The 18,453-nt window shown below is 53.9% G+C and overlaps 4 protein-coding genes across 4 annotated transcripts; 1 reads left to right on the top strand and 3 right to left on the bottom strand.

Moving 5' to 3' along the window:
• Positions 1 to 317: 317 nt before the first annotated feature.
• Positions 318 to 5,124, top strand: KVR01_003694 (uncharacterized protein; the record flags this gene model as incomplete). The annotated part of the gene is made up of 2 exons (XM_044788377.1): positions 318 to 4,625; positions 4,714 to 5,124. The coding sequence occupies 2 exons, from the start codon at positions 318 to 320 to the stop codon at positions 4,753 to 4,755; spliced, it is 4,350 nt and encodes a 1,449-aa protein (XP_044648709.1). The 3' UTR covers positions 4,756 to 5,124.
• A 1,666-nt stretch (positions 5,125 to 6,790) lies between these two features.
• On the bottom strand, positions 6,791 to 7,465 carry KVR01_002384 (uncharacterized protein; the record flags this gene model as incomplete). Its single annotated transcript, XM_044789420.1, has 1 exon — positions 6,791 to 7,465. One exon carries the CDS (start codon positions 7,463 to 7,465, stop codon positions 6,791 to 6,793), a length of 675 nt encoding a protein of 224 aa, XP_044647399.1.
• A 1,456-nt stretch (positions 7,466 to 8,921) lies between these two features.
• KVR01_002105 (uncharacterized protein) lies at positions 8,922 to 12,771 on the bottom strand. The gene is made up of 8 exons (XM_044789529.1): positions 10,941 to 12,771; positions 10,752 to 10,858; positions 10,618 to 10,644; positions 10,410 to 10,489; positions 10,325 to 10,347; positions 10,236 to 10,264; positions 9,926 to 10,183; positions 8,922 to 9,864 (listed from the first exon to the last, which is right to left on the bottom strand). Exons 1-8 carry the CDS (start codon positions 10,964 to 10,966, stop codon positions 9,692 to 9,694), a joined length of 723 nt encoding a protein of 240 aa, XP_044647120.1. The 5' UTR covers positions 10,967 to 12,771; the 3' UTR covers positions 8,922 to 9,691.
• A 3,187-nt stretch (positions 12,772 to 15,958) lies between these two features.
• KVR01_002415 (uncharacterized protein) lies at positions 15,959 to 17,250 on the bottom strand (the record flags this gene model as incomplete). The annotated part of the gene is made up of 6 exons (XM_044791720.1): positions 15,959 to 16,030; positions 16,071 to 16,260; positions 16,329 to 16,377; positions 16,463 to 16,514; positions 16,587 to 16,721; positions 16,882 to 17,250. The coding sequence occupies 6 exons, from the start codon at positions 17,248 to 17,250 to the stop codon at positions 15,959 to 15,961; spliced, it is 867 nt and encodes a 288-aa protein (XP_044647430.1).
• Positions 17,251 to 18,453: the final 1,203 nt, after the last annotated feature.

Below are 18,453 nucleotides of genomic sequence, written 5' to 3'. Positions count from 1 at the left end.
GATAAGAATTTTAGTACGGAGTACCCCGGTACGTACCAGCTCAGCAGGAGGCGGCTCGAGCAGCACCAAGGAGTGAGACCCCAACCCCCTGGTCATGTCAACCTCAGCCTGTCACCTGGTGCATGGGCGCAACTTTGCCATGTCCTTGAGATCGATATTGACGAGATTCCTATTCCCAACATTGGCTTCGTGTACTTTCCCATTCATTCTACGATGACAGTCTGCCTCAGACACCACATGATTCAAGGACTTCTTCCCATGTGATTAGAAAAAGCAATGGTCCCCCAGAGAAGTGCCACTCCTAGGGCACTGACATAATGCCTCTAGCCTTTGACCAACTCAAGGCCTCGCCGAAAAAGGTGAAGACTATCAAATCCGCTTATGAGAGCGAGAGCTTTGATGCAGATGGAACCATCCATGTGGATGGTGTGGTTGGCTCTGCCACAATATCACCATCCGGCCGAGACGTCGCTCTTGCGTCCCCGGAAGGATTGGCCATTATCGACCTCGACTCTCCCTACAGCCCGCCTCGCCGCCTGAGCAGCCATGGACTCCCGTGGCTTGTGGTTGACGTCCAGTGGTCACCGTTCGCCGCGCGGGACTACTGGGTCGCATCTACCGCCAACCATCGATGTCTCGTCTGGAACTTGAACCTGCGCGATGACTCGACTTCTGGTGCCATTGAGCACTCGCTGCAGGGGCACACCAGGGCAATTACTGACATCAATTTCTCCGCCCATCATCCTGACCTTCTGGCAACTTGTGCCGTAGACGGCTACGTCCATTGCTGGGATCTGAGGCGGCCGAGGCAGCCAGCTCTTACATTCTGTGACTGGTTTGCTGGGGCCACCCAGGTCAAGTACAGTCGCCAGGATCCATTCATCATCGCATCTTCTCACGACAGGTGGCTCCACATATGGGACGAGAGGAAGTCATCTGAGCCATTGAGGTCCATCAGCGCTCACACTTCCAAAATTTACGGCATCGATTGGAATCGCTTCACTCCAACCGCTATTGTTACCTGCTCATTGGACAGGAGCATCAAGTTCTGGGATTATAAAAATACCGAGGACGTTCCAGAAAGGGTCATCAGGACTGAGTTCCCAGTCTGGCGTGCAAGACATACGCCCTTTGGAAGAGGGCTCCTCGCCATGCCCCAAAACGAACCGGGACATCTGTATCTTTTCGACCGGCGCATGGGCCCTGATACCCCTGTTGACGGACAGGTTGAGCCAGTTGCAACATTTGAGGGCCATGGTAATCACAAGGCAAAGGAATTCCTCTGGAGAGCCCGCGGTGGCATCACCGAAGACAGTCTCGACAACCGCGAGTTCCAGCTCGTATCCTGGGGCGAGGACAATAAGCTCCGTTTAACACGTACGGATCCTCACGTCCTGGAGTCAGTGGGCCATGTCAAGGGCATGGCGGCAAGAACAAATCTAGTTATAACTCGAAAAGGTGCCACATACAAGACCTTCCGGACCGTAGACGATGGCAATACCCATCGGCGGACAGCGACCATGAGCGACTCACGGAACGGGGCGTCTCGCCAGAGCGCACTTACTCTGGGTATGAAACTACCATCGTACCGGACGGGGCCTTCCTGGAAAGGACCGTCCATGAAAGCTAAGAATTCGAGAACCGGCAAGGTGGATAGGAGCCAGGCCCAGATGAACTGGATGAGAGGTATCACGATGACTAAGAGGAAATCGAGTACCGACCTTCCGCAACGAGCAGCATCTAAAGATTCCTCGATGTTCGGGCTAGTTTTTCATGACGACCAGTGGGGCGACCCAGAGTCGCTACAAGAAGAGTTTGTCCGGATCAGCACTCAGTTGCCCAACGTCAAGTGGGACAGTATCGACATGGACACGCTTATACTCAACGCCTCTTTGAAGGGCCCGTGGGGCGTGGACGGTGATGAGATCTTCATCAAAGTCAAGGCTGATATTCCTCATGCCTACCCCAAGAACAAAGCACCCAAGTTCATCATCGAGAGAAATGCCTTTATGCCGCCCGGTGCTCATGAAAAGCTCGAAAGCGAGGTCCACCAGATCGCTCAACAATTCTTGAAACGAAAACAGAACTGCCTCGCGGCAGCCTTCTCGTACCTGCTTGGAGAGGCCGACCTAACTCAAAGCACGACTTTTTTCAAGAACGTGCGCGACCTCGACGACGGCATAGATGTGCTCGCCGACGAGAGCTCGAGCGATGATTCTGACAACGACATCCCAGCTGGGGCATCGGCATCCATGTCCATGTCTCAGGAACTGAGCGCCAGCACCGAGATCGATAATACTCTTGCGCCGAGCCACCGTCCAGCCATACCTCCAGTGATCAGAACGTGCGGCGCTCGCTTTTCAAATGATGGGCGACTGGTCAGCTTCTTCCCAACAAAGGAAGCCAAGGCTCTACTCTTCAGCCCTAATGAGAATTTCAGAGAGCGTCCCAAAGACCAGCCCACCTTCGCCGGCTTTGGCCGTCTGACTCATGAGTCTCCTCCGCGGCAGCGTTACCTTGATGGTGACGCCTCGGTCAACGATGATGCATCAGCCATGTCAGACGATTCAGATGACTCATCGTCTTCAAGCGATTCAGAGATGACCACCATGCATAAAATCAGTCTGTGGTACCGTCCAGGCCGCCGCCTCCACAAGACCTGGAGTGCGAACGAGTCCCTCCGCTCGAGTGGCGGAGGGACTGGCGCAGGTACAGGAACAGGCACAGGAACAGGAACCAATCGTCGCCGGACCGGACGACCGAAGAACATAGTGTCGTTGCACGACATGCGGGACATGCTACCGTCGAAGAAGCAGTTTGCCGAAGAGTATATAATCTTTGGCGACGGCGCGTACGTCTGCGAACACAATGCTTACGTGGCGGAGAAATATGGCTACTACGATTTAGTCAACATATGGAGATATGCGGCACTTCTCTTGAGATCAGACATCCCGCTAGAGTTACATGAGCATCGCCACAAGGACAAGTCTGTCCTCGTCATTGCCAAAGATGCCCTTTCGAAGTACAGGAGCGACGAATACAGTGCACGTAGCGACGAGCACCTCAGAGGACGGGTCAAGTGGGGCCATCACCCACTCGCGCAAGATTTTGTCCATGATTTGTTTGACTATTTCGAACAGATGGGAGATGTACAAATGTTGGCGATGCTCTCGTGCATATTTGGAGAGTCATCTGCGGAGGACAGTGTGGCGTATGCCGAATCTCGTTTGACACAGCCAGAGACACCGCTGCCGATGAAAGCGCCATCGTTCTCGTTGGAATACTTCCCGACAGATGCGGCAGAATGGAGCATGGAGCGGAGGAGTGGCTACAGCTCGGCAGTAACCACACCCCGAATGTCGCAGACGCCTATCGTGTTTTCTGACCCACAGAGCCCGGATGTACTCTGGATGGGAGATCCATCTTCACAGTCGTACTCGACTGGTGAGACACCGCCACACAGGTTCTTCAAAGACCATCATCTCAGTGAGATAGACCACACTCAGAGCCTTTCCACATCACCAAATGATCGCGCCATTCGTCGGTCTCAGTCCGCTCTGGCATCAACATTTACTTCGGGTATGCCACGTGGGTTCACTTCGTTAGCTTCCTCATCTCCTCCAGGGCGTAAGCGCCCCAGTCCGGCTGAGAGAATCATGGAAAATATATCCCATATCCATGGCAACATTACTTGGGGAGGTTCAACCTATTTCGGAGCGCCATCGGAAGCGACAGAGACAGCAAGAACGTCAGTATCGGATGACGAATTCCGCAGAGATGAGCTCGTCTCCACGATACCGGTTAGCGTAACCGTAACCGTGGAAGACGAATCAGCATTTGATGACGATGGGTGGCTGGCCACGCCTCTCCTGGACCCCAGCCGTGGTCTTGATTACGCGGGATATCGATACGCGTATGCCGAAATGCTGCAAATGTGGTGCCTCCCACTCGCGCGGTTGGAGATCATGAAGTTCAACGTCCTGAAGGAGGGCAGCTGGAACGAAGGAGCACGTCTCAGCGCTGACAGCAGCTGTATTGAATCCGCTATCCATGATGTCAGCCAATCCGCTACAGGTACGACCTCTCCTACAATTATACTTGGTGGTAAGCGCGAACAACTCCATACCCTGCAAGCATCTGGCCGCGGTCTCGACGTAACAGGGATTTGTCGCGTCCATGAGATGCAGCTACAACCACTACAGTATTCCCAAACCCCCTCTCTGGGTGGGGCTGTCGGTGTTTGTGAGAGGTGTAGGCGCACGCAGACACAACTTACGTGTGTGTTCTGCCACGAGTCCATAGACGCGCTCTACCCAGCTTGCCTGGGCTGCGGCTGCGTCTTCCATGAAAATTGTCTAGCTGAGTGGCACAGCATGGGGGAGACGGAGTGTCCTGCTGGTGATGATTGCGAGTGTGTCACGGAGGCAGGCAAGGGTCAGGTAGAGACCTGGGTGGCCATGAGGGCGGCTTTGGGCATGGGGCGCGAGAGGACCGAGACTTACGGCCACTCGAGGGCGAAGACCAGTCACGGCGAGAAGGACATTGCCAGGGAAAGGAGTGGCAGCGGCAGCGGGAGCGGGAGTACTTTGTCCTCTGGAGCTGGACTTGGCAAGGCCGCGGTCATGGTGAGCAGACTCCGACGAAAGTCGGCGCCGGCGCCGTTTTCGATAGGCCCCGAGGGCGATGCTGATGATCAGTCTTTCACCCCTGCAGCCGGGCCGGACTCCCCTGCGAGCGTCTCGGGCTTTCAGGTGAGATCACCTCTCGAGCGCGAGAGTGACGGTGACAGCCTCGCCTCTATGCCGTCCGCGAGCTCAGCGAATACGCCTGCCAAGCCGAGCCCACTTGGTCCTGGAGTGTCTGCTGCGCGCGTGAGCCTAGGGAACAGACTCAAAAGCCTTGAGGCTAGACGTCCTAGCGGCTTCAGGCGGAAGAGTGGTGACAATGATGGGGGCCACAGTGCCAGCGGAAGTGGCAAGAAGGGCAAATAATGAGCAGTCCAATTTCATGTAAAGGGACTGTGTTGTATTTCAAAGTGTGTATGTTATACTCGTGTTTTATAAGTTTAGACTTAGTATCAATTACTTTATATACTTTTACTTTTATTCTATATATATTTAAGTATATATATAGTGCCTTTATATAGTAGTAAGTATTTAAAACTTTATATTTAAAAAGAAGATAATATTAATAATAATAATTTTAATTTAATAAATATTTCTAACTTTAATTTTATATAATAAGTTTATCTTTCTTTAAGTTTATATTTTTATTATTAATAATTATTAACTTATTAATAATATAAAAAATATTATAAAAATAAAAATAAAGAATTAAAAGTTTCTTTAAAAAATACTATAAGAATATAGTATAAAGGAAAAATATAGTGTGGCTGAAGCCCTAGGTATATGTGCCTTAAGATCTCTTAGGCCGTAAAGACATTAGTCTTTCTAATAAGGATGCTCGCATCTCCAGTGTGGCCAAGTACAACCGATTAACTCCCTCTACTAACACTGCATGTGACCCAACCACGGGTATGACGACAGAAATGGCAAAACTTTGATCTTCTCCGTGAATCAGAGTCCTCAAATAACACAAAAAAGGGAGTCTATCACAGTTCTGTATTCCAGTGTGAACTGCTAAAAGCTTTTGTATGCCAACCTTGCCTCGAACAGAATAATGTCCACAGTCGTAGTCTGAACGTGATGCAATGGTGGCATCTGAATGCTCTGCCCTGGCATGTCTTGAGTGAGCGCGGACGAGCTTGGGCTTATGATAAACGACCAAGGCCAGCGGCTTCACCGTGGAGACCACTTGAAAATGTGGTGGTTGTTGAATAGTCGTGATGATCTCTGTTATAGGTGGAACCCGCAGAACTTCAAAGAACAAGGGCGACGGAAAGCATGGTATCCATTCGTTCTTTTTCACTGAACAGTTGTAACGGATCGGAGGCTCTGAGGCTTGTTGTGTGATTGTGCATTGTCCCTGGGTCTTGTTTCGTATGTTCCATGTGATTGGATAGGGTGGTGGAAGGGCCCCATGATTTGCGTTGCATCGAAAGCCTGGCAGCGCTCTTTTGAGGGATTGGGGGCGCCTCTTCATCTGTTTGGTGTAATATGGACGTATGTGCCGCCGCCGGTTCTGGTGAGGAAGAGAGAATTGCACATGCAATGGTTGTCGATTCCCGTAAGCAGGGAGATGGAGGACGCAGCGAGGTCTCTGGAACACGATCTTCCGTGAATATTGTTTGAATATCCGTTTGAAAACCTGAAGATTTCTGAGATGCCGCACGTGTAGCCTTGCCTGGATGACTCAGTCTCTGAGATCGAAGTCTGGTCATTCCCAGTAACCTGTGAGGCCTGAACCTCATGCTTGATTTGGATCTTCGAGAGTCACTCATGAGCTCTTTTCTCCACCGAATATACTCGTCCATTGTCGGTGCGCAGATACATATGAGTCCTATCGCTATTTCTATTTGACTTCGCATTGTGGTCGAGTGGTTAGCAATTTTCTTTAAACACATGCTGATAGAGGGGGAAAGGAAAGCCCAAGACAGAATGATGGTTATGTTGTCATTGACATACGCGAACAAACTCAGCCTCACAAAATCCAGAGTCAGGTCTCTCGTCTCTTGTGAATGAATCACAAGCACCATGCGCACGAGCTGGACTGCAGTTGCCAACTAATGAGATGAAAATTAGAATGTCAGCATAGCTTTCTACCATTGGTGTGAAAACTGGTATGCCAAAACAGGCTTGCAGATCCGAGCTGACGGGGCTCGCCGACTCAATTAGTTACTCACACTTCCAGCTCCCAGCATCAAATACATCTTCAAGCGAGCCACCCGAAGCAATATCAACGGGAGCGCTATCAGCATCACCAGGATGTCGGTGATGACCGCCCCGATAGCGTCAGATAGAAAGACCAGCCGGTAGTCGTAGCAGTTTGATTCTTCACTATAGTCCCAATATCCTCGTATCGGCCTGCACGTCATGATCTTAAACACAGTCAAGGGTACATGATAGCCCACCATGACAGCGACGAGGCCATATCCGACGCACGTAAAGAGCCTGTTGCCCCGAAACGCCCGCACGGCGATGAGGAGTAACGTACACTTGATGAAAAGGGCAGCAGGGGTGTGGGCGATCGAGTTCCAATAAGCAGTCTCCAGGAAGCTCTGGAGCTGTGGCACTGTGACCTCCCAGACGTGGTGGCCACCACCGTGCTCTGCGAAGACAATGCCACTTGTAAGGTATGCGATGCCGAATAGGACTGCCGCGGCGCAGGGCCAGTCGTCGACTCGCAGGGGAGATGAGAGCTTCCACGGCGTGTATATGCGCACCAGGAGGAAAGGAATGGGGAGAATGAGCGCCAGCACCGTTATTGCCAACCCGATACTGCGAAGCACATCTTGCCCCTGCGGGGGTGGTTCGGCGCCTTCCACTTGTGCTGCCTGCTCAGCCATGGCTTTTGGTTGTGCTGCCGGTCTTTTGGCAAGAACACTGTCGTTCTGAGATACTACATCGGTGGATGAAAGATGACCAAGATACTGTTCCAGCTTGCCATTTGATCTAGCTTTGTTCACGTCATAATATGGTTTCTATCACGAGCTTTGATATACATGTTGAAACGCCTGGCAGCGCACACGGACGGCAGCTTGATTCATGCAAGCAAAGCTTGAACGGCCTCGAGGTCGAGGCATCTCCAAGCACATGGTAGCCGTAAGATAGATAGATATACGAGTCATATTGGCGCTCGGTCTGGGCGATCGAAGTCTGTTTGGGGAACACATCTTCAACCAGCCCAGTAAGAAAGAAGTACAGAGCAAGACAAGACGATATGATACGGAGAACCCTGGCGGCTCAGAAAATGCAACGCACACTTTGGTGCCTTTGCCTAGGCTGCACTGGACGGTTGATCAACACACATGTTATATCTCCAAACCAACCGATATCAGGCGTCAGTAACGGGCACCTGGATATCCATGATCTGAAATTTTTGAGCAGCAATTGCCTGGGCGAGCAGCGTTGAGTGTGAATGAGACTACTCATTTTCGAAAAGCAAAGCCTGCTTGGTACGAATTGAGCGTGGAAAGCTCTATATAGGAAATGCCTTCCGCAACCAATGTTCCCGGTTAATGGGGATTTGGCAAGGTACCTAGGTAATCTGCTCATCCTCCATGGAAGAGCTGGCTGCGACGAGAGTACACTCAAGCTATCAACAGCAGTATGGGCGGTCGATGCAACTCGTCAGGTATGGAATCTCTGGGCCACATCAACACTGACAGCGCAACACAGTGCTCAACAGCCGGCGTATTGAGGCATGATCCGCACACCAAGTCCCCGAGGCTTGTGGACCGCAGACGGTAAAGCTCCTCAGCTTCGCCCGGCAATGGCGGGCCTTAACTCGCAGCCAACCCATACTGCCATTTCCTGCGAGCCAACTTTTAGCCCCAATCACTCCCTCTTTTCAGACTCCCGCAAGCCCACGGCGGTCAAGGCCCTAAGACCAGCGACAATGACCCACCCCGCGACGACCACCGTCACGGCCAATCTCAGCTCCCTGGCTACGCCAACAATAGCTGGACTGATGGTCACGGTGTGAATGTGGCTGATAGCTCCAGAGTGCTCAGCTGCAAGGGCGAATGACTCCATGTTCTGGAGTCCCTTCGTGTATTGATCTGGTGCTGTAATGCGTTGTTGGGTTGTCGATGTGAGCTTTGCCTCTAGATGACGTCGAATTTTGCCCGGGCTGGGATTTTGACCTTTGTAGAAGCTCAAGGCGCCGAGAGCCCCCCAAATTGAGTTCGAATGAATGAAGATATAGATGCGCGTAAAGGAGAGCAATTATGATGTAAGACGTGTATGGTTGAGCGAGGCTACGATGTGCAAGTGGGAAGGACATATCAATTGATAATGATCCCAAGGCTAATCGACACTGACAAAAACAGGGTTGGGGTTCTGGAGCTGGCTTCTTTGGGGGGGGGGGGACTGGACTGGTCTTGAGGATGCAGCTCTGTGCGAGTTGCGACCACTGGTCGTCGAATCAGTACTTCCTTCATGCTAAGTAACACGCCGAATAGCAGAGCAGTTTCTGGAAACGCGTTCGGTAAGACAGCTATGCCAGAATCTAGCCATGCCGTGCCCTCTATTCCCAAAAGCAGTAGAAATCCGCATCCGCGAAACTCAGCCAAGATTCTTCCGTTAAAACAAATTCCAAACTACCAGGGCCCCTTTCCCATGAGCCCATTCTTTGATTTAAAACAGTCCTCTTTTTCCGGTGCAACGCCTTCGGGACCACTCCCAAATGCTGGTGAAATTCAAACATGTTAAACTTTGTCGATGGCTTGTTGGAGGAGAACGCGGCTGTCCACGGTTGTGTATGTAAAGCCGTTTCCTTGAAGTAGACAGGAAGAATATAATGACAATGGAATGAGCGTCGTGAGACGTCAACATCTTTGCAAAGTTTGGCATCGACTGAGGCAGTAGTGGTATCAATGAGTAAGCTCGCACAGAGATTCCAGGACCTTGACGCCAGATCCTAATCAGAACCCCATTTTCGAAACGGCCGAGTGAGTATATAGTCTTGAGGGCGAAAAAGAAATGTCGGAGATTGGTGTTTGAGGTTGGGTTTGAAGTAGTAGGTATGAAGTTGGTGCAGCCGTAGCCCAGAGAAGAAGCGAACAGACCGATCACAGTATGACGCATTTTGGATGGTCCTTCTTCCTCTTCCGCCGCCGTCTCTTCCTGCTGTTCTCGTCGTATTTGTATCGCGTCTCGAAAGTCTCTTCGTCCATTGCCTCTATGGCATCATCTACTCTCAACATCTGTCGACATATATCGATGAAAACTTCGTCGACGTTTGCTGTTCCCACCAGTCAGCTTCTGATGCCACTGCTCACAGACAACTTGTGGTAGGCACTCACTCCTGGTCCTGGCGCTCGCCTCGTAGTAAGGAGCGCCCCAGTCTTGGGAGACGGAAAATGCTTTCGTACGCGGGACTTCTCTCTGATCCTCGAGGTCGGCTTTGTTGCCAATGATAACAATGGGAACTTGCTCCCTGTCTTTGATGCGAAGAATCTCTTCCCGAAGGCCATGCAGCTCATTCAACGATGATCGCGATGTGATGCTGAAGACAAGCAAGAACCCCTGGCCATTTTTCATGTACACGTCTCTCATGGATGCTGCAGCAGGTTAGGGGGGAGTTCGAAAATGTGACCGGGGGGCATGTCTCACTAAATTGCTCTGTTCCTGCGGTGTCAAGGCTGGACATGTGTTAGCCACGTGAGACTCAACAAGGCATCTTGTTCGAGACACCGACTCACATCTCTAAGACAACCTGGCGTCCCTGAACATAGTGTTAGTTTGATTTTTGTAGCAGGGGAGACAATTGTGTTGTGAAACACATACATCCACAGCAAGTTGTTTCTGGTAAGAGTCCTCAATCGTTGGATCGTAGCTCTCGATCCATTCATTGTGGACAAATTGTGCTACCGGTAGTGTAGCTGGTCAGCAACGCAGCTTTCATGTGAAGCATGACCCCGGGTGGGTTTGGACAGGGAGGTCTTGACAGGGGGGCTACATGTGATGCCCATGTTGATGGGCGGGCTCCACTCACCAGTCAAACAGCTCTTCCCGACGCCGCCTAGTGAAGAGAAAGACGAAGACCTCAGTGTCAGCCGAGCCGAGCGAGACCTTGGCCATATTCCCACGTAAAACCATGCGCACACACACACGCACACGCACACATACACATACACGTACGCACGCGCAAACAGCAATAGGGTGGGGTTCTGCAACGGGATATGTTGCGGGGCACGTGCTCACCTGCTCCGAGTACTACTACCTGGAACTCGCGACTTCGAGTCATGTCAGCGGGTGGAATTGTTCTAGAAGGTAGGGGTGGTTGGCAAGCAGTAGGTGGGCCGTGGGGTGACCTACAACGCTTGATATCTTGAGGGCGGCATGGTTTTCAGCCGAGCCTAGGAGCGCATGCATCCAGGCCTGACTCGAAGACGACGTTGAACCGAGTCCCCCGGCGAAGTCGAAAAGTCAATGCCTCAACAGCCGGCAAATCAGGACCGGACAGGCTTGCGACAGACTTCGCCAAGGCCTGTCACAGAGTCGCAGGGAGGACGATATGGAGATCGCTTGGTGATTGAGTTCAGCATCCAGAATCCAGCATCCGGCAGGCGTTTGCTGGAGGCAGGTCGGGGCTGAGAAGGTCGGGTTTGGATCTTTGGGACCGGCCTTGTCGAGGTCGATTGACGCCGAGGAAGAACCAGATGGACCCCCTGAGCCGCGGGCGCGGGCGCGTAATCCCTCCCTTCCTTCCCGGGAACCGTCCTTCCTCCCACCCGCGTGGGTTTGGGGGCTGGGGGCGACGGGAGGATCGAGGAAGAACAGTTAGGTAAAGCGAGAGACAGAGAGGGTGGGGGTGGGGAGGTAGGCTTGGTGTCCAGGGGCCGGTGGCAGTTGCCGGCCACCAGGAAAGGAGCGTGGTCTTCAACGTCGCAAAAGCAAAGAGATGCCCGGCGGATGTCGCCAATGGAAGTGAGACAGGTCGACAGTGCAGTACCCAAGTCGTGGTTGTGGTGGCACGGGGCGTTTAGACGGCTGGGGAGGTAAGAGAGGGCTGGCGGCACAGGCTTGACAGTGCAAGCTTGCTGCAATGCAGTCAGTCCTGCAGGCGTGGAGGAGCCGACAGAAGTTGTGGGCGTGGGCGTGGCCGTGGGAGTAGCGCGGCGCGGCGCGGCGTGCGGCGAGGCAGGGCCAAGGTAATGTTCCGAGGGCCAGGCCGGTCGGATCGAGGACTGGAGCGCCTGGGCGATGCGACTTGAGCGGCAGTGAGCTGGTTGGCGTGGAGAAGTGTAAGTGCGAGTGCGGGTGTGTGAGAGTGTGAGTGTCTTGTTCGCCGAGCAGGCGGCGGGCCTCTCTCTCTCTTTGAAGCAATCAACAATAAAATAACAACAAGGGTCGACCAGGCCGAGGTGTTAGCGCAGGCAGGTGTCGCACGCTCGGCAGTACTGTAGATTGACGAGGCCCCCTTAGGCAGAGGGATGTGGGATAGCTTGTACTCCGTACTAGCAGCAGCAGAGCTTGGCCCTGGCCCTGGAGGGGAGGGAGCTGTTTGAGTTGGGACGTTAGGACGTCAGGACGTTAGGACGGGCTTTGCGTGGTCCGTGGTCACCGTGTGAGCAGGGACACCAATTGACGCCCCGACATGCCCATGTACTTGAGTATTGTAGAAGGGGGCAAGCCACGAGACCTAAGCGTTGGCGGAGGGTGATGGATCAGCCCTGCGTGGTCGACAGAAGATCAACAAGGGTCAGGGGAAAACCCAGAGACAAGAGAGACAAGAAAAGAAGGGGTGGAGAGGGGGAAGAAACAAAAGCGAATGGAGAGGGCAGCAAAGAAAGGCAGGACGGGTGAGGCTTGACGGATTGGTATGCGATGTCGAAGAGCAGGCGCAGCATGTACCTGTGGCGCCCAGTCCCAGTCCGTAGTATTGAGTACGTCCGAGTATACTGTGTGCTCCTTCAGGCCTTGTTGCTGAGGAAGCAGGTAGGCAGGGGCCTTTTAGGGCAGGCAGCTCGGCCCATTCCAATCGAGGCAGCGTCACACCTTCAAGAGCCGGCTAGGATTCCAGGACGCAGGAATGCAGGTAGGGTACAGACAGGTGCAGACAGAGTGCAGAATGCAGGATGCAGACCGTTCATAGATCAATTGTGAGCGATGGGAGATTTGATCGCTTGCGGGTGCCGGAGTGGGCAGCCAGCCAGGGGGCGCGCAAAAAGGTGCTAATAAAAGTGCGAGGTAGGGGTTGTGGTTATGGCTGTATTTGCAGCCGTGGCCGCTGCTGCTGCTGCTGGCCTGCTGGCCTGATCGGCTCGCCTCGACTAGGTAATTTATTATCGCTGGGCTGTAAGTAGACTGACTGAGTCTGAGTGACTGACTGACTGACTGACTACCGAGGTACGGAGTACTATGTAGTACCCAAGTACTTTGCCCGTTGGAGCAGCGATGGAATTACATAATGACACATGAATCCTACCACGGGGACACAGCAAGCCCACGGCTTGGTTTCGAAACATGAGAAGACCTGAACAAGACGGGCCACGGTACCGAGTACACGCACGTCTGCCGGCCATGCAGACAGGACAGGCCGTCGGCAAAAAGACTCAGTCAAGCTGCTCGGGGACGGCGACGAGACACACCCACATTGCTGGTTCGCGGACGTAATTAACGAAGGCTGCTGGACTGCGCGGTAATATCAGCACAACACAGGTGTCATCTCCCACCTCCCTCCTCCCTCCCACCTCGCTTGCTGCCCACACACTCCTGAACCAGGCAAAGAACCACAGCTAGCCACAGCTTGTGCTTGTCCGTGTCCCCCTCGTGTCAGGCAGTCTCTGCGCCATGACACGCCTGCACAGTCAGCCAAGCCCCAGGTGCAGGTGGTCCTGAGTTCTGTCTGTCCTGTCTGTCTGATACTGTCAGTACATGGTACATCTGCCAGTGACCCTCTGGTTGGGAGGCTGGGGGCTCCCTGGGCGCAGGAACCGCTCTCCAGCCCGCACGGCCAATCAGAGGCTCTGGGTGCGGCGAGTCAGCTGCAGGCTGGCCTTCTTCCTGGCCTTCCCCGAGCACAACCCCCTGGCCGCCTTCTTTTTTCCTTCTACCGGGCTATTTCCAATCGCGTTAGTCTTCGGCCGCTCTTTTTCCTCGGTCCTCACCACCAGCTTGATGACAAGAACCACTTTCGCATCCACCTCATCCACTCCAGAACCCAGTCGCCATGCAGCCAGCACGAACCTTACGCCCCACTGTAGCCGAGCTCCAAGGGCACAGTAGCTCGGTTCTCCAACGTACAGTACAATCATCATCATCACCACCGCCAGTGTGTGCCCAGCCAGCGTCACGAAGGGCAGACTTGCGGTGCTATCCTCCGAATAGGCACGGCTACGGAGTACATGCTCACATACGCACCCACACCACATGCTACCCATGTGCGTACCACCCCGTTCGCAGTGGGTAGCTGTGACAGCTCACCCAGCTCCTCATCCTTGGGTTGCGACTCGAGCTCGCTGCCGGTTGCTTCTCCGTGACTCCCGGTCAAGTCGGACGTCGGACATAGAACAAGCCCAGCGCCGCTGCGGTCCACCGATGACGATGACTTCATCGCGACGACCACCGCAGGGCCCGGATGAGCCGTCTATTGGTCCCAGACACCGTCTCGTTCCAGCATGCCGTCCTGGTGCAGCGCGACTTTTCTGCGACTCTGGACCACGCGATGCCAATATATACTTCGGGGTCGTTGTTTCCTGCTTGCTGATGGCCTTACCGCCATCTTTCTGCGCAATACTTGTCATACGTAACCGCCTCGATGGCAACTGCTGTGGTCGAGACGTCGCTGAAACCACCACGCGAGTAGGATGTCTGTCTCGATTTGCCGTATCGAGTCAGCAGTCGGGATTCTTTCCGCCAGTATCCAGCAAATCAGGACGAATTGCGTCGCCTTCGCCGTGACGTACCGACAGGCTTGTTGTTGTTCGCAAGCCTCCGGCAAAAGTAGGGACTTCGCCGAATTCACTAAAACGCACATTACTAGGGCCATCCCAAGAGGCCGGGCCCTCGCGGGGTGGCTACAAGTGCTACTCACCGGCGAGAAGCTCCAATCGGAAGAGCCCTGGATCCTGACCCGGCGCATTCCCAGTGGAAGATGCGACCAGTTGGAAACCCTGGCTAATAAGTCTCATATAACCAATCCACAGCTCAGAGGTTGTGGATGCATGTTCCTCTGTAGCTTCACTCAACTACCAGAAAACCGCAATCTGTCGCGTCCAAGGCTATACCGACAGACGGCTTTGTTCAACGGGCCCACCCTTGTGGCGCGATGCCCCCCCCAGTCGAGCGGCCACTGCACCGTGTTCGCATTCCCGGCTGAGCGACTTACAATACCTACACATGCTCGTGGCGCTTGGCCGTCAGCCGGTCCGCCAGGCTAATGCAGCACATCAACGGCTGGGCGTCAAGCTGCATCCCTGTGCATACCGGATCGCCCACGCCTGCCACGCTACACTGCATCTACAGTCAAGCTGCTGCTCGCGTATCTAGTCACGAACCGATGGGGGTCGTTCATGGGAGGTGTTAGGCTGAAGTTGGGACGTTTCACTACTACGCTGTAGTCTACTCTGCAGTCTACATATGCATAATCTGTCACTCTGGCGATCCCTCCCGGACTATCGCAGGGTGATTCTGCGGCTCAGCAGTGCCACGGCGGATATGGATCCTCTTGGGGTGTCCTGCCCCCATGCTACCCCGGAACCACAGGTCACCCCCGCCTCCGCCTCTTGGTGAGCCAGCAATAAGAAGGTTTTCTCCTAATTGTGAGTCGTTTCCTACGCGCTAGCCAGAATCGCCCACGCTCTCGATCGCTTCGGCGAAACCACACAAAGCTGTTTGGCCAGCCGGCCAGAAGAATCAGGGGTCGGCGCCGACTCTTCGAACTGGGAAGGCGTCGTGGCTGGGATAGATGTTGTTCCTCGCATTGATGCTCATCCCAACCATTAAACGTGGCAATCCGTCCGCTTGGCTGGCTTGTCCTAACTTGAAGCCTCGCGCTCCTGACCTGCGAGAATTCAAGGTTCGTTGGCCACTAGGGCGAGCACCTAGAACGCCCATGATCCGTGGCTGTTGTCCGGGCGCAGATATGTGCGGAGAAGATCATAGCCGGGGCATATTGCAGGTATATCCAGTCATTACAGTATTCCATCCGTACTTCAAATGCCCCCCATCCGGTCTATCAAGGGAAGAAACGAAAGTCTTCCTTCCAGTCATGCAAAGAGGGTAGAGCTTGGCTTGACCCTAGGCCCCGGTCGGGCCCCTCTCCTTCCGAAACAATGACGCTTCGCTCGACGCTGGGACAGCCAAGTCAGTATTCTTCTCCACAGTCTCGTTCAAGGGCCTTTCTCTCGTGAGCCTTTCCCGGTCTGTCCAGCCCCGTGCTCCGGCGGGTCGTCCGTCGAACTCTCAGCTCCCACCACGGCCTACTACTGTGCCCTCTTCGGCATCCTTTTGGCAGGAATGTCTCTCCTTCCTGCTCTTTCTCTCTGCAAACTTGAAAGGGGTTCCAGTTTGCTCGTGCTCCAGTGCCATGTCATCAAAAGTCCTGCCCTGCTCCTTCGCCTGTTTCCGGATCTTGTACGTCTTGATGAGCCAGACGATGTGGGATGCAAAGATACCAAGCTCCAAGATCACGCTTCGCGATGTCCATTATTAGCTCTCGGGGAAAGCGTGCAGATGATGGGTGCGGACAGCCCGACTTACCAAATAATATACAGCACACCTCCGAGCACGTCAAACGTATCTTGTGCAACTGTGTTTGTTCTTGTTAGTCCTGAGTCCTTTTCCCAAAGCTCTATGAAAATCTGGACGGGACACAGAAATATACTCGTGCATACCAAGTGCCATGAGCGAGAAAAAGGCCCCGCTACAGTCCATTGTCAAAAAGATCTCCCGGCATGTCAGCTTCGAAGTGCTTCAGCCTGGGAACTGTTGTTACGGCGCGCGGAGAGAAGCACGAACCCAGTTGATACCGATTACCCTTCCTCTTCTCTTCCAGATCTCACCATAAGGGGGTAGGAGACCTGCAGCAAGCAGCACAGACGCCACTATACCGACAACCAGCACCGGTGTCTCATTGCCTCTTAGATAAATTGGCTGGCGTCTTGTCAGCAGCCATCCTATACCCAAGTCGCATTGAACGCAAATACGAGAGCATTATACACATCAAACAATTCTTAAACTCCCGCTACCCTTATCATTTATATGGCTCTATATGCCCGTCACAACCGAGATATAATATTGGGACTGCACTCACCCGCAAGGTCAGGATCAACGCAGCCTCGACGCCGGCACACGCAGCTGCGACAGCGATACCCACCAACGTCGCGGCCCAGAGGCGCCAGCCACGGCCATAGACGAGGACCTGGGCCCAGCTGACAAGGCAGAGGGCCATGAAGCACTGCGGCTGGACCTGAATGGGCACGTTGAAGTTCTGAATGATGCTGTAGGCGCCGAAGGGGACGCCGCACATGGCCCAGAGAAACACCATGGACCCTGGAAGGCCTTCGGTGGACTTTGTGCGCCAGTTGGTCCAAATCTGCGGGATGAGCTGGACGCACCACAGGATTGTACCGATCGTCCCGAGGACGTTCGCCGCGACGGGGATAGAGGACTGGGGCGCCATGCTGCTTGGACTGCTGGCTGGAAGAGGCGGGGAGGCGGCTGTGGTGGCATTTGTGCGCGGCCTGAGGCGCTGGCTTGTAGGATTGTGAACGGACTGCTGTAGATATAAGTTTCGTGTTTTTTGCCCCGGGGAATTGTGGGACAGGACGGTGCCGGATCGGCATGGGATTCCGGCCTTGGATGATGTTTAGGCAATAGAAATGACAGCTGCTATCTGATTCCAAACGATTGGGACCGCCATGTGGTTGTCAAGACCTCAAGAAACGGTCGATGAGTGTCGACCAGATGACGTTGAAGCCCGGTACCTAGGTAGTGCCATCCTCGGATGCTCCAGAAGATACGCTACACCACAGACCGAATTCCGGCCCATATACTATAGGTAGGTACCTGGCAACAGGAGTAACGCCGGCCGGCCGAAGAAACAACAGCAATGTATTGCGCCCGAGATAGTTTGTTGCCAAGGGTGGACTCAAACACCAGCACAGAAGCTTAAGCCATCTGGCGAGGCGGCCAGCTGCAGAACGGGGGGCGTAGCCGTGGTTGAAACGGGACGTGAAAGTATCGTGAAAGACGGTGATTTAGGCCAGAAACCTGCCGCTGAGCAGGGATTCACTATGGCTGAAGCTGTCTGTCATTTGACGATGGTACTCATGCACTTCCTCGTGTTGTTTTGGGAGTGGGAATCCGCGCCGCTCCCCCACGTGCTTTATTCTAGACTTCTCATGATCTTTACTCAATGCAGCCTGGGCCCCCGGCTGCAAGTCAATGTGCACCGGTAGAGGCCGTCCGCTCGCCCCACTGAGGTTTTGTCTGCCGGCGCTGCTCCGCGCCCATGCTCCAGTCTTTTTTTCTACCCTCGTCAGTTTTGATGATGACACTCGCTGGGACCCGGCACGGGTTTTCCGATCGCGGTCCGGGCTAGGAGATTTAACCCCGTGGTCCTCTAGCAAGAAGGGTGGGCTTGATGGAAGCGAACGAGGTGGGCCTTGTATGTGTACTGGGCTTCACCGAGGCATTGGAGGAGGAAGGATGAGCGAGACGTGAGGATGTCGTCAAGCACGCGTGCACCTCCTGTAAAAGTGCCATAGCCTACAGGCGGCTGGCTGGTGTGATGGCAACCTATCAAGTGTAATGATCCCCACACTGTGCGGGCTGGGCTATGGGATCCCCTTGGACCCTTGTCTCTCGTTGCCCATAGGCGCTG

The sequence above is a fragment of the Diaporthe batatas genome, assembly GCF_019321695.1.
Source record: "Diaporthe batatas strain CRI 302-4 chromosome Unknown Contig00003, whole genome shotgun sequence".
NCBI classification, from domain to species: Eukaryota; Fungi; Ascomycota; class Sordariomycetes; order Diaporthales; family Diaporthaceae; genus Diaporthe; species Diaporthe batatas.
The sequence above is the reverse complement of the archived record's forward strand: the minus strand, read 5'-3'. Positions and strand labels throughout refer to the sequence as shown.